General features: G+C 34.5%; 2 protein-coding genes across 4 annotated transcripts; both read left to right on the forward strand.

The window, feature by feature from the left end:
• The first annotated feature begins 1,366 nt into the window (after positions 1-1,366).
• Positions 1,367-3,954, forward strand: LOC147500600 (putative serine/threonine-protein kinase PBL28). 3 transcript variants are annotated; one of them, XM_086562211.1, is made up of 9 exons: positions 1,367-1,485; positions 1,611-1,742; positions 1,991-2,017; positions 2,230-2,340; positions 2,414-2,743; positions 2,844-2,959; positions 3,080-3,343; positions 3,423-3,623; positions 3,707-3,954. In XM_086562211.1, the coding sequence occupies exons 2-9, from the start codon at positions 1,649-1,651 to the stop codon at positions 3,770-3,772; spliced, it is 1,209 nt and encodes a 402-aa protein (XP_086418337.1). In that variant the 5' UTR covers positions 1,367-1,485; positions 1,611-1,648; the 3' UTR covers positions 3,773-3,954. The 3 variants fall into 3 exon arrangements, 2 of the variants coding, with proteins under 2 accessions (XP_086418337.1, XP_086418336.1); XR_015196423.1 differs by lacking the exon at positions 1,367-1,485 and having other exon boundaries at positions 1,549-1,742; positions 3,707-3,861; positions 3,918-3,954; XM_086562210.1 differs by lacking the exon at positions 1,367-1,485 and having other exon boundaries at positions 1,549-1,742.
• Positions 3,955-4,409: 455 nt separating this feature from the next.
• Positions 4,410-6,562, forward strand: LOC147500601 (Pentatricopeptide repeat (PPR) superfamily protein). Its single transcript, XM_086559400.1, is given in 2 exon segments — positions 4,410-5,254; positions 5,256-6,562. Coding segments are annotated over 2 exon segments (1,821 nt in total). The 5' UTR covers positions 4,410-4,460; the 3' UTR covers positions 6,283-6,562.
• Positions 6,563-19,240: the final 12,678 nt, after the last annotated feature.

Raw genomic sequence — 19,240 nt, forward strand, 5'->3', positions numbered from 1 at the left:
TTAGTGAACTTCTGTAGCAGCTGATCTTGTAATCTAACCAAGAAAGATAAGATTGGAAGATATGATCACAGTCTTATTTCATTTTGCTTGTGATGTTATAATATCTAACCATACAGCCCGGCTCTCTGATGGACGTCTTTAAACGGACTTGAGCTAAATATTCAAAAAATCGGTGAAATATACTCTCACAAAGGTGTTAGAAGTCGAATCCTATATTTTAAGAAGTTTGGGGTTTTTAGGATTCGTCTAACCATAATTCATCTCCTTTCTTCTTTTTAAATAGTAATTCAATAGCATTGGCTGAAATAAACTTCGATGCAAAGTATGTTCATTTATAAAATGGCATCAATTTTGTCAATCCGAAATTGTCGCAACCAACCATATTTGTGTATGTAATATTCTACCGTGTGCAATAATTTTTCCATAGTGCTGCTTGCTTCAAAGTATATATGTATGTACTCTGGAAAAGATAGCTACGGTGTCAGATTTAGGATTCATTCTAAAAGGTGTTAATTTGGTTTGTTTTGATAGTGAAGAATATAAGAAAGTGGTTTATTGTCAATCTGTATCAAAATGATGAAATTAACTTGCAGACCAACGAGACAGAGGGAACAAGTGAAAAAAAACGGCAAAGCAGACTCGCAAGTCATAGAACCAGACTAGAAATGGTAAATAAGGTGACTAGAAACTTGAGATGATCCTTCTACTATGGGAAATGATCCTTGTTACCAATTTCACATACATTGACTTAAGTCTGAAAACTAGAATTTGAATGTCCTAGAATAATATCAACAAAAATTTGTCAAAAATAGGAAATTCCTATTGTAGGTATTAAGTATAATTAACACAACATATAAGATGGGAAATAAGGTTTTGACATTCACACTTCACAGTAGCTGAGTTTTGCGCTTTTTGGACAGATCAACGGGGAGGGGGGAGGCCATAAAGAAACTGTAGCGAGCTACTTTTCCAGCATACTCATCCATGCTCAGCACTAGTGTTAGGCATCTTACAGTATCTTCCCACATTGAACATATTTCTTGACAAGATGGCTATCTCACCTGCCACCTTACTGATGACTGTATCAGATATTCAGATACTATGCCAGCATTAATTCATACAGAAATGATAGTTTTTCGTAGAGAGCGTAAGGATCTTTTCTCTCTTCATATCCCTTCTCTGTCCTTACTCTTGGAGTCTTCTCCCTCTCTTCCTAGCTACTTTCTAGGTTATTCCTCCCTTGTTTGTCCATTGCAAATAAAGTCTTAGCTTTGTCCAGTTATCCATGCTTAAAATTTGTAATGTATCTGCCTCAATTTATAGTGTTCCTACTGCAGCAGTCGCAATCAGGCATTCACAAACAGTTACATGAGTTTTGAAGATTATATCATATCCGTGAAAAACTAAGCCAATGATGGCTAGGAATAAAATTAATTAACTTAGACATTGGGAATGAATGTTCAGCTGTTACTCGATCATTACGATGTAAAACCTCTCTAATACTTCCATTCCACAGTTTTCTTTGAATTGTTTTGTCAACTACCCAGCATGTCTTTCTTTAACTTAAATAACCAATCACATACATCAACTGATTCTTTGTTCCACTTCAGGTATAAGCATATAGAAGGGGATATTCAAGTGAGTGAAGATGAAAACAAGTGACAGTGTAGAACTTGTACTAGTTCTCTTGGTAGTATTGTTTCTGGAGATCAACTTGTGTGCGTCGCCAGATGAGCCCTCAGGTATATACCTTTATGATTTTACTGTTCATTTGCATTCATAAACTTTTCAGTGGATGATATCTACGGTTCTACACCATTTGTAGTTTGTGTTGAGCTCTAGAAAAATGAAGGAAAATAAAATGAATTTTTTGTGACGAATGCTATAGAAGAATATATACATCGCGGCATTATGTTTTACTATGCTGTACTAAACTGTGACAACTATCAATTCATTCATATTTTTGCTCTGTTTCTTTTTTCTGTTGCAGGGTCAGGCTATGTGAAAATCTGCAAGTGTAAGTTTTTCTATTTTTAAACCTTTCTTCAATTTTTGTTTTCATCATTACTTGATTTATTCAATTGTATATGTTTTCTTACAACCACGAGGAATTATCTATACGGAACATTTGGTGTCTGCAAACTATGAGTAGTTCGTCTTTACAAATGAGGATAAAATATATGATGTTTGATCCATGCACACTCATTTCTTTTATTCTTTTCTTCTCAGCTTCTGTAGCAGGAACTCTACTAGCAGTACTTGTAGTTCTAGTGATCGTGTGTCTTTTGCTAATTATCATGAAGTATGTAGTGAAGAACAGAATCCAAAAATCTGCTAAAGGTACTTACTCAATAAGGTTAAATTTATAATGTTTATAAATTACATTACACTAATAATACTTCTTTGTTCATAGGGAAAGTGAATTGTACTTGGTCGGGGTTCTATAGATTTTCGAAAGCTGAGATCGAGCATGCAATGAATTTTAGCAGGCGCAAGGTCAGCCTTGGTGCTGGAAATGCTGGGCACGTCTACAAAGGAATTCTTCCCAGTGGGCAAGTTGTTGTAATAAAGCATATATTCAGGAAAAATAACACGCCTGACTCTTTTACCAGAGAACTTGAAGCCCTATCAAGAATTCGTCACCCAAACCTTGTTTCTCTACTGGGCTGTTGCTCTGAAAACAGCGAACTTTATCTGGTCTACGAGTACTGTTGTAATGGGAATCTTGCTCAACATCTCACAAGTAACTATACTGATCTGCCATTTTTTTTTTTTCTGATCTATAATTTCTTTTAATTTCTGAGTTGTGTACTAATAGTCTAATACATAGAAACTATTTACAGAGAGAGAATCTACTCTTTCATGGGCTAAAAGAGTCGAGATCTTGCGAGATTGCGCTAAGGCACTGAGGTTTCTCCATAGATATCCTGAAGGCTGCATTGTTCATAAAGCTATCAAGGTGAGAAAGAAATCTTTTGTATAATGCAGATGTCATGTATATATATATTGCAAGAGTACATTCGCTAAGGCACTGAGGTCCCTCCCCCGCCCTCTTATAATGGTGCACTTTGTTTGACAGCTTACAAACGTTCTGCTGACTGAGGACATGAAGCCAAAACTTTCTGATTTTGGTTTAGCAGAGTTGCTTGAAATGGAGGAGACGATGCCAATATATAGAGGTCATAGGGGAAGCATAGGCTATATCGATCCCGAGTATATGTCCACTGCCAAGCTTACTTGTGCCAGTGATATCTACAGTTTGGGTATGATTATGCTGCAACTTTTATCAGGTAGGAAACTTATCGAGTTGGATCTTGATGCCCGTGATCAACTAACTAGAAAGGTATGTAATGCTGCATACATCTTTGTTCAAGTAAGTTTGTTGTTGGTCAATCAAACTTAACTCTTACAATCAAATACAGGCGAAGGATGTAGTCATGCGGAAACGACCCTTAGCAGACTTTGAGGATCCACGTCTGAACGGATACCTTAATGTTGAAGATTTTGAGTCCATTTTACAGCTTGCTGTATTGTGTAGCTCAAAATCGAGCAAATTGCGCCCTACTATTGATGTGGTTCTTGAAGAACTAGATAAAATTTGGAATCGTACCAAAGGCAGCGAGGTTAGACGATAGACGAATTTTCTTTTACAATTTCATCATTTGATTATATGCTAACAAATCTTCCACTGTTTTTATTGCTGCAGAAAGCCAAGAATAAAACTTCTTCAGCCACACCACTATCAAAGTCATTGGAACTAATGGAGGTTTAATACAAGCCTAAGCCTAAGAGTTGCTCTTGAAACTTTACATGTTTCACTTTGTAAGATTTGTTACTCCGTGAAATAAGTACATTGTACATTGTCAGGCTTAGTGTTCTACCCCCAGTGTGATTATATAATTTTGTAAATCAAAATATTGGGAAATGGTTACTTGGATCAGATTGACTGCTTCAGAGAGCAAGTCCAATAGACAGCTGCTAAATTGGGCTGCTAAAAAGTGCCACATAGGCATTTTACCCAAATTTAGTACCCCAAAATCAAAAAACCAATCTAATTGCGTTTTCTGTTTTGAAGTGCTAAATTATACGGACGGCATAGTTTCTACCGTCCATCCATTATTTTGTAACTTAAGTTGAAATATTTTTGGACGGACGACACAGTTTCTGCCATCCGTCAAAATTTAAAACACGGATGGCAGAAACTATGCCGTCCGTCTCCCGAACTTATTATAGCAGCTGGTAGCTGCGAAGGTCCTAACTTTGGCTGGGTTTTGACTCCTTTCAAATTTAAGACCCTTTTAACAGCCCATTGGAATGACATTTTTGTAGTTGGAGTGCTATATTTGACTTTAGCAGCCATATAGCTCTCTGTCGATAAATGCCAGACGATATTTTGTAGAATTCAAATAGGGAAATATTCCAACATATGTTTTCGTGTTTCCGATATTTACTTAAAACGAATGAACCTTCTCCAACAACTCCAATTCTGTGCAAAACGCAACACCCCTTTCCAAGGAAAACAGCTTCACGCTCAAATCATAAAACAAGGTTTACAACAATGCCCACCACTTCCAAACAATCTCATCGACATGTATGGAAAATGTGGCCTATTACAAGACGCATTCAACTTATTCAACGAAATGCCTCAACGAGACCCGATTTCTTGGGCCTCAATTCTCACAGCCCACAACCAGGCCAAACTAACCCAACGAACTCTTTCCATGTTTCCTAACATGTTCACGTTGGATAACTTACTTCCTGATAATTACATTTTTGCTACTCTTGTTAAAGCTTGTGCTAGCTTGAGTAGTGTGAAGCAAGGTAAACAAGTGCATGCAAGATTTGTTTCGTCTCACTTTTACGATGACGATGTTGTGAAGTCGTCTCTTGTCGATATGTACTCGAAATGTGGGTTGACTGAAGATGCGCGGCGGGTTTTTGAGTCCATTTTGAGGAAGAATACTGTTTGTTGGACTGCTTTGATATCTGGGTATGCTAGAAATGGTCAGTGTAAGGAGGCAGTTGAGGTTTTACGGAGAATGCCAGTGAAGGATTTGTTTTCTTGGACAGCTTTGATTAGTGGAGTTGTCCAGAGTGGAGATGGGGTTGATGCAATTAAGCTATTTATTGAGATGAGGAGGGACGAAGTTCCAATTGAGGACCCTTTTGTTTTGTCGAGTATTGTTGGAGCGGCCGCTAATGTAGCTGCATTGGAGCTAGGAAAGCAGTTTCATTGCCTTGTTATTGTCCTCGGTACAGTATAGTGTGTTCGTTAGTAATGCACTTGTAGATATGTATGCTAAATGTAGTGATATCTTAGCTGCACAAAATGTATTCCATAAGATTCTGCGAAGAGATGTAGTTTCGTGGACTAGTATCATAGTTGGAACTGCGCAGCATGGTCGAGCTCAGGAGGCTTTGACTCTGTTTGATGAGATGGTTTTGGAGGGATTAAAGCCAAATGAGGTTACGTTTGTTGGATTGATTTATGCTTGTAGCCATGCAGGTTTAGTTGCCAAAGGTCGTCAGTTATTTGACTCAATGATTAATGATTATGGGATAAAGCCTTCTTTGCAGCACTATACGTGCTTGCTGGATCTTCTTGGTCGGTCAGGAAGTCTTGTTGAGGCTTATAATCTCATTGAAACGATGCCATTTGAACCTGATGAACCTACTTGGACGGCTTTATTAAGTGCTTGCAAGCTCCACGGTAAAACTCAAATGGGAATTAAAATAGCTAATCATCTACTAGGCTTAAAACTTCAAGATCCTTCAAGCTATATACTCTTGTCTAACACCTATGCTGCTGCTGGTATGTGGGATGATGTTTCAAAAGTGAGGAAGCTGATGGCAGTAATGGAAGTTAGAATAGAACCTGGTTATAGTTGCGTCAACTTGGGTAAGGATGGCCAGGAATTTTATGCTGGGGAGATACCATACCATATCAAAGACAAGATTCTTGGTTTACTTCAAGAGTTGAGCCTGGAGATGAAGAAGAGAGGTTATGTTCCTGACACAAGCTTTGTATTGCATGACATGGGAAAGCAAGAAAAGGAACAACAGTTGTATTTCCACAGTGAGAGACTGGCTGTAGCTTATGGGCTGCTAAAGGCTGTTCCAAGAACAACAATTAGAATTGTAAAAAATCTTCGTGTGTGTGGGGATTGCCATGTGGTTCTAAAGTTAATTAGCGATATTGTGCAGAGAGAGATTGTTGTACGAGATGCTACTCGTTTTCACCATTTCAAAGACGGCAGATGCTCATGTGGTGATTTTTGGTGACGTGGCGAGGCAGTTTTCTATGATGATTGCTTAACTGCAGCATATAATACATGGCGGTACTTATTCAATTAGATGCAGTTTGTGGCTACTTATGAGCTGCACAACATCCTATGATGTTGAGACTTGGTTGAAAGAGAGAGCAACAGTAACTGCTTCAAATGACAAAGGGGATTAAAACTCGGTCCCTGTTGCAAAGCAACTATGTACATATATGAGCTGGAGTGACATTTTGTATTTTTTCCCGATAACTTAGCTGGAATGACATGGTATCTCGATGCAATGGGCATTTCAATCTCCAAAAGCAGCAGAATCCTGAAGAAGTATCTGATCATTTAAAAGTGATTAGTTTTTAGGGAAGTTCTGGAGTATGTTCTTATATCCTAAGATTAATGCTTGTGTGCTGGAGATTCTTGCATCATAATCAGTGTTCGGGATTCCGAACAAAACCTCGGAATTCCGCCCAATATTTCGGTTTTTTTAAAAACCGGAATTCCAAATATAGAGTTGAAATATTATTTATTCTAAAATTAGCCGAAATTCCGAATATGATAGGGTCGAAATTTGATGAATTTCGGTTTTTGGATTTTTCAAAATTCCAAAAATTCCAAAATCCCGAACTATGATCATAATAACAGCAAGCAATATCATTATGAGGTAAACGAAGTTGAACTTTAGCATACTTACATGTTTAAGGTAGTTTAATTGGGCATTCATCTTTAGATATATATTATAGCTATACCCTCTTGGCTCTATTTTTCAAGGCTTCATAGAGTTTCCAACTTTTTGTAAACACTAATATTAATTACGAAAAAATAGAAATTCCAAATCCTTAGATATATATTATAGTTATACCCTATTGGCTCTATTTTTCAAAGCTTCGTAGAGTCTCCAACTTTTTGTAAACACTAATACTAATTACGAAAAAATAGAAATTCCAAATCTATATATTATAGTTATACCCTCACCAATTTCTTTTTTGGAGCACTCACAGAGACTTTAGTTTTTTCTAAATCTCATCTAGAGTTTCACAGAGTCTCCAACTTTTCCTAAACAATATAGTTAATTACGGAAAAAAATAAAATAAAAAAACTAAATTACAAAAAACAATATTTTCAACCAAAAATGATTTTCTTAAAACCCTTACGCCACAAAGAATAGCTTCCACACTAATCTCAGATGAAGTTTAACATAACAAAGTTTCTTTCTAGAAAATGATAATAAAACTATGAAAGAACAAAAGAAAAAATGAATTGAGTTGCTTGATCATTTACTTTATGCATTTGTTAACCACACATGTGATTGGGAAAAAATGAAAAAAAAGTAAACTAATCATAAAATAAAATAGTGTACACCCAAAACAAATAAAATTGTATTGTATGCACTATATATATGGGCCTAACAAATAAAGTTGGATCAATTTGAGGTGTCATCCACTGTGGGATTTAGACATTTAGTCATAGTTAAGGATTTCAAAAACCACATGTCACAATAATTACAACATATTCTAATTAAATTTATGAATTTTATAATTCCCAATTTTAGCAGAGTAACGAGATTCAGTTAAAACGGACGTTGGCTTAAATAGATTATATAACTATTGATAGGGCTGGCAATGGGTTGGATCGGTCCGGATATAGGCAAATCCAAAACCGATCCGCTTTTCAATAATACAGACCCAGAACCGGACCCGACCCGAACGGATATTTGAGTTAGAGAACCAGAACCAGAACCGAACCGAAATTTTTTTTTTTATTCCGGATCCGATCCGTTTCGAACCAATAAGCTCAATTTCAACCCGGTGAACCGAGTTTTTAATAATTGGATCCTAATTTTCGTTATATAAATATTAAATATTTTTTTTTGCTAAACACAAAAACAATATATACAAATAAAAAAAGCATAATGAATGATTTGAAATCCAAATTTGTAATAAAAACTATTTTTTTATTATGTAAAAAAATATCGTAATATTACATATGTATTTTGCATATCTTATTTTGGAACTTTAAATATTGCAATGTTGTATAAGGTAATAGAAATATATGGTGGAGGAAAATTAGAAAGAATAAGACTAAAATTTTTTAATTGGATTAGGCCCATAACGGTTCGGTACATACTTAATCCAGAACCAATCCAATAAGAGTCCGGTTCTGATTTTCAAGACCCAGAACCGGTCCAATATGCTAACTACCTGTCCCAGACCCGCTTTTATTGGTTCGGACCGGATCGGGTATCGGTTCTTACCCGACCCATTGCCAGCCCTAACTATTGATTTAGTTAAAATGGACGTTGGGCTTAAATAAATTATATACCAAACCAAACCAAAACAAATTACATGTGGAAAATTAAATTATACAAAAAATAACATCACAAAATATATAATAACAACTTAAAAAAAAACAATAATAACAAATATTTTAAAAAATATATAATAATGCATGAAACTAACGTCAAAGAACAATTAATGAGAAACATAAAACTAGATGCAAATGCATCGAACTAATCTCAAATTATATTTAACGAAAAATCATAAATTGGATGCACACGCAAATATTAAACTAATCTTAAAAATTAATTAATGGACAATCAGATTATTGATACAACTGCATTAAACTAACCTCAAAGAATAATTAACGGGAAATCAAAACTTGGATGCAAATACATTGAACTAACCCTCAGAGATTAAATTAACGGAAAATCGGAAACTGGATGCACTAAACTAATTTCAAAAAATAAATTGGATGCAAATGCATTGAACTAACCTCAAGAAATAATTAATGGAAAATCGAAAACTGGATGCAAATTTATTGAACTAATCTCAAACAATAATTAACGGGAAATCAGAAATTAGATGCAAATGCAACCTCATCGAATAATAAACAAGAAATCAGAAACTGGATGCAAATGTATTAAACTAATCTCAAAAAATGATTTACTAGAAATCGGAAACTGGATGCAAATACATTGAACTGAGCTTGAAGAATAATTAACAGAAAATTGGAAATTGGATGCAAAGGCATTAAACTAAATGCAAATAATAATTAACAATAAATCGGAAACTGGATGCAACTATATTGAACTAACCTCAAAAAATAAATAACAGAAAATCAGAAATTGGATGCAAATGCATTGAACTAACCTCAAAATATAGTTGTGTTATATGTTGTAGGAATGTCTCCATAAGTATAGTTTTGCATTTAAAATGGTGTTTATCTTATCTTTTTTCGTATATATTAGGAACACCTTGATATTCAAGTAGCTTCAATATGAACTTCGTCTTATTAGACAATCTCACAAAACATTAATCAAACTTCTATTATTAAACAACAAATGAAGTTGAAGGGTTTTATCAATGGTGAGTTATTTTTTTTTAATAGAGAGTGCGTAGGGTTTTCATGTTATAAGAAATTTGGATGAGTGAGCAATACAATATTTGTATATACTAGTTATGCATATATAGTTGCATATATTTTTTAGAATAATTAATATGACAGGACCCGTTTGTAGATAATTTTTGAAGATTTCACATAGTGAGTCAGGTATATAATTTAAAGAATAATTAATGGGAAATCAGGAACTGGATAATCTTTGATGATCTCATATAGTAAATCAAGCATACTTTATTTTTATGTCATGTTTGCAAGGACACGATAGATGGATAAGTAGAAAGTTGGTATGACACACCACATTGGATAATTAAAAGAAAATTGAAAAGTGGATTCAAATACATTGAACTGAGCTCAAAGAGTAATAAACGGGAAATCGGAAATTTTATGCAAATGCAATAAACTAAACTCAAAAAGTAATTAATTAGAAATCGGCCGGAAACTGGATGCAACTGCATTAAACTAACGTCATAAAATAATTAATGGGAAATTAGAAATTGGATGCAAATCCTTAAAAAATATTTAACGAAAAATCGGAAACGGTATGCAAAAATGTTACAAATAAACCTCAAATAATAATTAATGGTGAATCAAAAACTGGATGCAAATAATGTATTGAACTAACCTCAAAATATAATTAACATGAAATCAAAAACCAAATGTAACTGCATTGAACTAACCTCATAGAATAATTGACAGGAAATCAAAAATTGGATGCAAATGCATTGAAATATAAATAACCTCAAAGAATAGTTAACGGGAAATCAGAAACCGGGATAAAATTGCATCGAACTAACCTCAAAGCATAAATAATTAGAAATCATAAACTAGATGCAGATGTATTGAACTAACCTCAAAGAGTTATTAATGAGAAATCAGAAAATGGATGCAAATGCAATAAACTAATCTAAAGACTAATTAACGAATATAGAAACATCAAAAAATGGATGCAAATGCACTGAACTAACCTCAATGAATAATTAACGGGATCATAAATTTGATACAACTGCATTGAACAAATCTCAAAAAATAATTAACGGGAAATCGAAAACTTGCTGCAAATGCATTAAACTAACCTCAAAAAACAATTAACGGAAAATCGAAAACTGGATGCAACTGTATTGAACTAACCTCAACGAATAATTAACAGAAAATCGAAAACTAGATGCAATTGTATTAAACTAAAATCATATATTAAATAACAGGTTGGGAAATAAAAAATTGGATGCAATATCCTTGATGAATATTTAACAGAAAATCAGAAACTGGATGTAAATGCATTGAAATAACCTCAAAGAATAGTTTAATTGGAAATGGGAAATGGGAAACCGGATGTAACTACATCGAACTACCCTCAAAGCATAAATAACTGGAAATTGGAAGCTAGATGTGAACTAACTTCGAAAAATAATTAACGGAAAATCAGAAACTGGATGCAGATGTATTAAACTAACCTCAAAGAGCAATTAACGGGAAATTGGAACATTGATGCAAATGCAATTAACTAATCTCAAAGAGTAATTAATGAAACATTGAAAACTATATGGAACTACACTGAATTAACATTAATGAATAACTAACGGGAAATCGTAAACTTGGTGCAACTGCACTGAACTAACCTCAAAGAATAATTAACGGGAAATCAGAAACTTGATACAACTACATTGAATTAACCTCAAAGAATAATTAATGAGAAATCGGAAACTAGATCCAACTACATTGAACTAGCCTCAAAGAATAATTAACGTAAAATCGGAAACTTGATGCAAATGCATTAAACTAACCTCGAAACATAGTTGTATTATATATAGGGAGAATATAATATCTCGACAAGTATAGTTTTGCATTTTAAGTAGTGTTTATTATAATTATTTTATTATGACTGTTAATGGTTTGCTATTTAAGTAGCTTCAATATCATCTTCGCCACATTGGACATTCTCACAAAATTTCAATCAAACTTCTATTATTAAACATAACAACAAAAAAAAATTGATGGATTTTACCAAGATTTGGTGTTTTCTTTTGATAAAGAGTGGTGCAAAAAATTTGAACAAGTGATTAATATAATTTACATATCTCATAGCTATGAATAGTTGCTAATATTTGTTTAGAATAATTTAATATAACGACACCCGTTCGTAGGACGGGTTCGAAAGCTAGTCAAATTGGATTGGGCAACCCCAAAAAATAAAAAAATATTACAAGTTTGCCATATTACAAGTTTGTCATCAAAGCCCAGGCCTAACAACCAATTCAACCGGTCTTGCCATAACGAAACTCTCGGGTCGTTTGAGTGAACGGTCTCGTCATGTTGTTTAAGTATACACTCAAACGGTTTTGTCATATCGTTTGAGTGTACACTGAAACGGTCTTGCCATGTCGTTTAAGACAAAACTCTTAGGTTTTTAGCTAGACGATATGGTGGGGTCGTTTGGACAGTCTCCAAGACGACATAGTGGGGTCGTTTGGAGACTCTTTTGGGCGACATGACTGGGTCGTTTGGACTTAAAAAATTCAATTTGTTTGTTACGAGTTCATTTTAAAAATCAACTTTCACTTAATTAACCCAAACTTGAAACGACTTCATCAAGTTTGGGCAAACTCAAACTTAAGTTTAATCAACCCAATCTTCCACCCAAACTCGAACTCATCAAGTTTGTATTGAGTTTGATATGAAGTCATAATGTTTGTAATATTTGGGTTGAAGTCATCCAAAAAAACACTTTGTATTGAGTTTGAAATCATCAAATTTATTCAACCCAATCTTCCACCCAAACTCAAACTCAAATTTTGTATTAAAGTGGTTAGATTTGGCAGCTAAACTCGAAATTTCTTTAGATGCAAACTCAAATTTCTTAGATGCGAAACTCAAACTCGCGAGAGAGATAATACCGGTACAAGCGGTTACAAAACAAAACTTCCGATATGTGTTGAGGTAGGAGTGTATTGGGTTATTTCTGTTGGAATTAGTTGTTGGGCTTGGACCAGAAGCTGCCCAATGCAATTTCATGAGTGCCCAATACAGGACATGTTTAATCCATTTTAGTTTGGCAAATAACTTTTAATCCTTATCTTCTTACAGCTATCATTGATTCTAATTTGTGTAGGTCATACAAACTCTGCAGTTTATCATGTACCACGTGATGGTGTGATACTGCCTCAATACATTGGCAGTTTAGTAGGCAAGTTGTTAGGTATACGTAGTATTTCTTTATTTTCCATCTTCCTTATCTAGTACATTTTTATATTAGTGTCATTTCTTTATATAGGAAGATTAAAGATTAATAGCGCTATGTAACAGTACATTCAAATTGTAGTTACTCTTATACAGTATTGTTTTGTCTTGCTTATAATCTTTGAGAAAGTAGATAAATTTATACATAAAGCAAACTGACATACAACTCATCATGCTAATTGTCGTTTCTGATCTTCTATACCTAGGTTTTTGTTTGCTTAATTATAATAGCTCTGCGAATTTAGACGGCTTCCACATATATTATGATCAAAGGCAAAGCCCATCCTAATTCCGATTTGAGTGCAGTATGATAAACTCTGAAATGTAAGATTTGATAGACCTGTTTTTTGTCCGTAACAATCACCCATACTGGTTGTATCGTTATAATCTCTACTTTATATATTTTATATTATATTTCCTCGTAAAATCTTTCCGGACATCATTATGACCCACAGACCCAATAGATCATTGTCAATTTGTCATGATTAGTCAATTTTTCACAACCATATTTGGCTTCAGATTGACTTTTTATGAACGATCATGGTGTTGCAAAACTTACTTCTTACTAACGCTAATTCCAATAGCTCCATATCCCCTTAAAAATAGAGTTAAAATCAACAGGTTTTATTCTCTTTCATTAATTTTCTCTGTATATATACAAAAGATTTTACTCTTTATCTTTATTTTACTCTATATATATATACAAAGTAAAATAAAGATAGAGAATAAAATAAAATTTTTATATATCTTAAAAAGCGAACGTCGTTGCACGTCTTCAGAAAAAAATTAGGGCAGAAAAAATGAAAGGAAAGAATTATGTAAAATGTAAAATATTACATATTAAATTTGTCTGAATGGATTATGTAAAATGTTTTATATTCAAAAAACTTCAATAAGAAAAAAAAACACTTGAATACATTAGTTTTATTCTTTGTTTGAGACGATTTTTGCTACTCTGCCATGCTGCGAATAAATAAATTTGAAAAGGTATTTAACCGCCTATAATTTAGTTAGTATGTAATTAGTATTATATATGGCACAAACTAATTTACCTAAAAAATAGGTATTACGTTGATGAAGTTTACCTTTGTGCTGCTAGTTGTGTAATTCTCTTGGCGAGCATTTATATGTGATGGAGGAATATTGCTGGATTCATATGAGTGTACTATCTGTAAGATATAAGAATATTACATCATGTTGTTCAGCATAATTGGTATTCTAAACTAAAGAATATAAAATATAAAAAAAAAAAATGTAAGAAGAATAACCTTTTTCTTATTATTGCCTTCAAAATGATCTAGTAAATCCATTAGCAATTGTTTTTTTATCGTTGAATATTTTGGTCAGTTTAAATAAATAGGTAGGTTGGACAGAAAAAGAATTTGTTGCTAGTTGAAAAAAGCCATTTTTTTTTTTAAAATTTAGAAACGTTCACATTTAAGTCGGATATAATATGCGGACTGAATTGAATGTGTAAATAATAGTTTTCGGTAAGATGGCTATGTGGCAAGTTTACAATTTATAAGCTTTTAACATAATGTGGATCCATTTCATGTGTAGAGAGATTGAATTATTCAAATGATTGAGGGGTGAATTTTTTCAATCCATTTGTATCCATTTGTATGGAGGCGAAAGAAGGAAGAAATTATAGGTTCTAGCTGCATCATTGAATTACATCTAGAGTAAGCGACACATCACTGGGACTGATTCCAAATATTTCAAGTTAGTACTCAATATCTGTATCAGCAGAAGTGGTTTCAAAGTCAACTTTAACAGTACTGCCACGCTGACACCTATCGGCGACTGTCATTTGGTGGTGACGTTGTGACTTGGTTGGCGACATGGCATTGTACTTGGTAGTGGTGGCTTGGTTTTCCGAGGAGCATTGTGTATTGATTGCATTGGATAAATGGTCGTTTTATGCAGCATTGATTTCAGATATTTTGCCTGTCGATTGCATTGGATGAAGGGTGTTTGTGCAGAGACCCTTGACATGGGCTTACTATAGCATGGACATTGGCAAGGATGCAGAGAATTATATAAATATTGAGCCAAACGGTAGTCTCGAGGAACATTTTGGTCAAGAGAATGGAGGCCAAATATTAGCTTTTCCATTAACATTACCATTACGTTGTTCCCTACTTGGTAATCATTTGGTTTCATGCCGTTTATGAGTACCTAATCCTTCATTCCTGGAACTTTTTAATTTTTCTTAGCCATTTTGCTTTGAGCTACCAAGGCATGACACACCTAACAAAAGATTGAACTGCAAGTTGATTGTGAATCAGGTTAAACTATATGATTCCTCACATAAGGAAAAATTGCAGTATGCATTATTTTTTGTTTGTTTTATGTTATATATATATGTTTCCTAGGGGAAATGGGAAAAAGTTATTCAGGAGAATCAAACTATTGTTCTCTCTATCTTGCTTAATTGAGAGGCATCAAATTAGGCATTCACTTGTCACTTCCCAAGTTCAAATTAAAAGGGCGAGAACATGCTATAAGGGCATAAGTTAAAACAGATCTTAGGCTGATTATGTGCCCCAGAAAGCGGCTATTCAAAGAGAAAAAACTCATACATGCGCAGAGATAGACTGCATGATGATAAATTGAAACAATAAAAAACATTATATTAACTCAAACAATGATTATGCACAAAATTTTCAGCTGTGTACAGGAAAAAAAATCTAGATAGAAACGAGTTTTCACGCAAAGCGAAGGCACTAATTTGCCCAATATTATATAAGTTAAAGGATTCGGCCAAAGGGAGCATCTAAAGCCCAGCTAAAGTCCATCGTCGTATTAAGCAACAATGGTTATACTACATTGTAGGCAGTAGCTGCAACTGAATCGTTAGGGGCCTTGAAAGAAAGTGTTTGTTTATCAATATCATAACAAACACTATTACATGGCAGAGCAAATCTAGTAGTTTAATAGAACAACTATTTATGTAAATCCTATCGCATTACTATTACATGGCAGAGCAAATCTAGTAGACATTAGTAACATCACTGTTGCATTACAAATTAAATTCCAAGAACAAAATATCTAACAACCATAAATAATAAAACAATAGTAAGTTTAGGACAATAATAATAACGACATAGTCCAATCCATCTCCAGCATTCAGTCCTATAACCGTTTACATGCTCCAATCTCAAACCACAACATCAGCAACATAATAAGTCGACTACACTACTAAACCACCTGCCACATACATCACTACAGCATCACACACTAGTTCGAACATAGATACGAACCAGCAAACTTACACACACCACGGGCATCAAAGCATCAAGCAAAGAGAATGCAACACCAAGTACCAAGTACACAACAACAATAAAACCCAACACTCAACACAACACAACACACACAACACAACACAACACCACGTCACTCACACAACACTCTAGCACATGACCTGCCAACATACACATACACATAGAACACAAAACACGCACACACTACCACCTCCACCAAACTAGACCACACCATACACTACCACATCCACAACACCACACCACAGCACACACATTCACTCCTATAACGACATATTCTTTCAGCAAACTTTTATTTAAACTAAATATAACAATAGATGGAAGTTTAGCATTATTTGAACATAATTAAAGTTTATTACACGGTAAATTTTATGGATTCTCTTAGATCACGGCGATGCGTGTCGAAGTTTCCACGGTTTCATTAAAATTGTATGGATAAATTTCCTATGCCAACATAATACGCATATTTTTTTCCCCGTGTTAGTTATAAAGGATAAAGAATTTATAAAAACAAATATTTAAAAATCATCGCTGTTGTATATTTACCACACATTCGGACTTTCTACGTATCCGTTTAGGCTTTGTTTCCTTAGTCAAGGTTCCAGGCTGTTCAGCAAAATCTTCAAATGGTAATATCTGTATCAAGAAGGATTGAATTTCTAATGAGCTGCCCTGCCCAAGACATGATTCTTAACAAAATAATATGCAATTTTCTAATTGAAACACCTCCCGTTACAAATAATAAAAGATGGCAACAGATAACATACTTTAAGGCATAGAACTTACCGATGGTTGATTGAAGATTGAAAGAACTAACAATTTTATTTATTTTTTAATTATTTTGCCAAACACAATGGTATGGCTTATAACGTTATAATCGTACAGATTTTAAAGCTAATATACATCCATGAACCCACCGCCTAGATTTTAAAGCTAATATACATCCATGAAATGCAGTAGTGAATAAGCAAAAGTACACAAAAAAGTAACGAATCACTCTTGAAAGTGTAAGTGACGAACTGCTATTTAAGAAAACTACAATACTATGAAAGAAAAAATGATACGATGAAACAATTTATTAAAGTTAAAATTGTGTCTATATAAATTTGGAATATGCAAACTGTTGTCGAAGAGACTAAAATTAGTCATGAGCAAACCTTTTTTGCAGGATAATGCTATTTTTTTATGCCAAAGATTCCACATGAGAAATTGACAATGGAAATTTTTTTGTATATATACTGACAGTTTCGCTTAACAAACGGTTATTGCTTGAAGAAACCATACGGTAGTTGAAGCAGTTAGTACTTGAATTTTTAAGGAAGAGTTTTTTGACGATTGAAGGGAGTGAACTTCAAGCAGTGGGGATCCAAGGGATAAGTCTGTTTTTGTTTTTTCCATTCCTGGGCCTTGGTAGTTGTAACAAAAATAAATAAATAAATGACGGTTGTATTTATATTTGTTGGAGTCAGTTTTTTTAATTTGTATGTACAAAAAAGAGCTACTATACTGCTGTAACATAGACATAAGATTCGGATAATACGTTCTATGTTAGCATATTCGATGACGTTAACTATATAAGCTTGTATTATAAGAGAGTAGTAAGTATCGATGACACAATAGCGTAAAAAAACTGATGGACACTGTAGTGAGTACATAATTATAAAGATCTTGCATTGCTGAATTACGCCGAAAACATACAGATTGAGTTTATGGGTATAACATGTGGTGAAAACACAGTTGCTTGCAGCAAGAACAACATAAAACCATTCCTAACCTCTATGCTTTCCCCATTCGTTTATCAGATTTCATGCAGCAAGAACAACATATCAGATTTCATGCTTCCACCACTCGTTTATCCTGACATTCCTAACCTCCATGAACTGATTCCTCAAGGCATCAATATTATTGACCTTGGTTTGATAAGCTTTGGTTGGTTCTCCTACGTCATGTGTAATGCAACTACATTCTCTAAAGCGGTGACTTTACCTCGGCTCTCCTCATGGGCACCTATGACCACCACGGGGTTCAAACCTCGGCTGAGCGGTGCCCCTTGTTCGGGTGATCCAAAATCTCCTAAGCACGGAATCCGGATGGTGCGGTGGGCAATTAGGAAATATTTGTGCTTATTAGCGCAGGTATTCTCTGAGGGTCTCACTCCGGACCTCGAGCTTCGAGAAAAGCTTGCCGATAGAAGCGAAAGAGAGGCCGACCTATATCCAAGAAGAAAAGAAGAAGGTCAATTAAGAACAAAAACCCTAGGAGTTTAAACATGTTGTCTCCAAAGCGAGGTCAATTAAGTTCCAACGCAACCCACTAACAACAAAGCAATAGAATATTTGATCGTATAAAATAAGTGTTATACATAACTCACGAACATCATTTCCTCGCGTATGAGATCTTCATCTAAGTGGATGCATTTGAGAACCACGTCCCCTTGAACACGACAACGGATATCTATCTTTACCGGTGTAGACTCTTCTCGTAGATGCAGATCGGGATTAGGATAAACATTAAGCGCTTAATGTGGAGTAGATGTACTCGCTCGGTCTTCACTTGATAAGAGTAGATGGATGGGGTTAGTATTTTGCATGTTCTAACCCGTTAACTTCTACTACATTCTTAAACAGAAGATCGAAGAGAAGTTGCGGGATTGACAACTTTTGAATCTTAAAGATGTTCCATGCGGTGCAAGCACAATGCCCTCCTTTGTCGCCAAGTACATGTTCTCGTGGCCTCCCCGCGCTTTGGCGATTCACAAAAAAAAAACATATATATGTAGGTACATGAATATAATTCTAATGATTGTCCTACGACAAAATGAAGAAAAATGTCGACGTCTAGGCACACAATCTGTCGACATGAAATAAAATGCCAAATAGACCAAAAGTGCGGGACAATTGAAATTAATTTCGATCGTGTTCATGGCTAATAAAACACAAACATTCAATTCCCAATTCCAAAATAGATACTCCCACTAAAATGATTGTCGTACCTTACCTCTGCTTTGAAGTCCTTTGGTAAGTGGCCCTTGGCATCCCACGGTGTATCAATCTC

The sequence above is a fragment of the Coptis chinensis genome, chromosome 5, assembly GCF_015680905.1.
Source record: "Coptis chinensis isolate HL-2020 chromosome 5, ASM1568090v1, whole genome shotgun sequence".
In the NCBI taxonomy this organism is placed as follows: Eukaryota; Viridiplantae; Streptophyta; class Magnoliopsida; order Ranunculales; family Ranunculaceae; genus Coptis; species Coptis chinensis.

Bases quoted from the DNA above. Each gene is read 5' to 3' on its own strand.
- LOC147500600 (XM_086562211.1), top strand. From the start codon at position 1,649: ATGAAAACAAGTGACAGTGTAGAACTTGTACTAGTTCTCTTGGTAGTA. The intron at 1,743-1,990 runs GTATATACCTTT...TTTCTGTTGCAG, and splicing joins GTCGCCAGATGAGCCCTCAG to GGTCAGGCTATGTGAAAATC. The intron at 2,744-2,843 runs GTAACTATACTG...AACTATTTACAG, and splicing joins TCTTGCTCAACATCTCACAA to AGAGAGAATCTACTCTTTCA.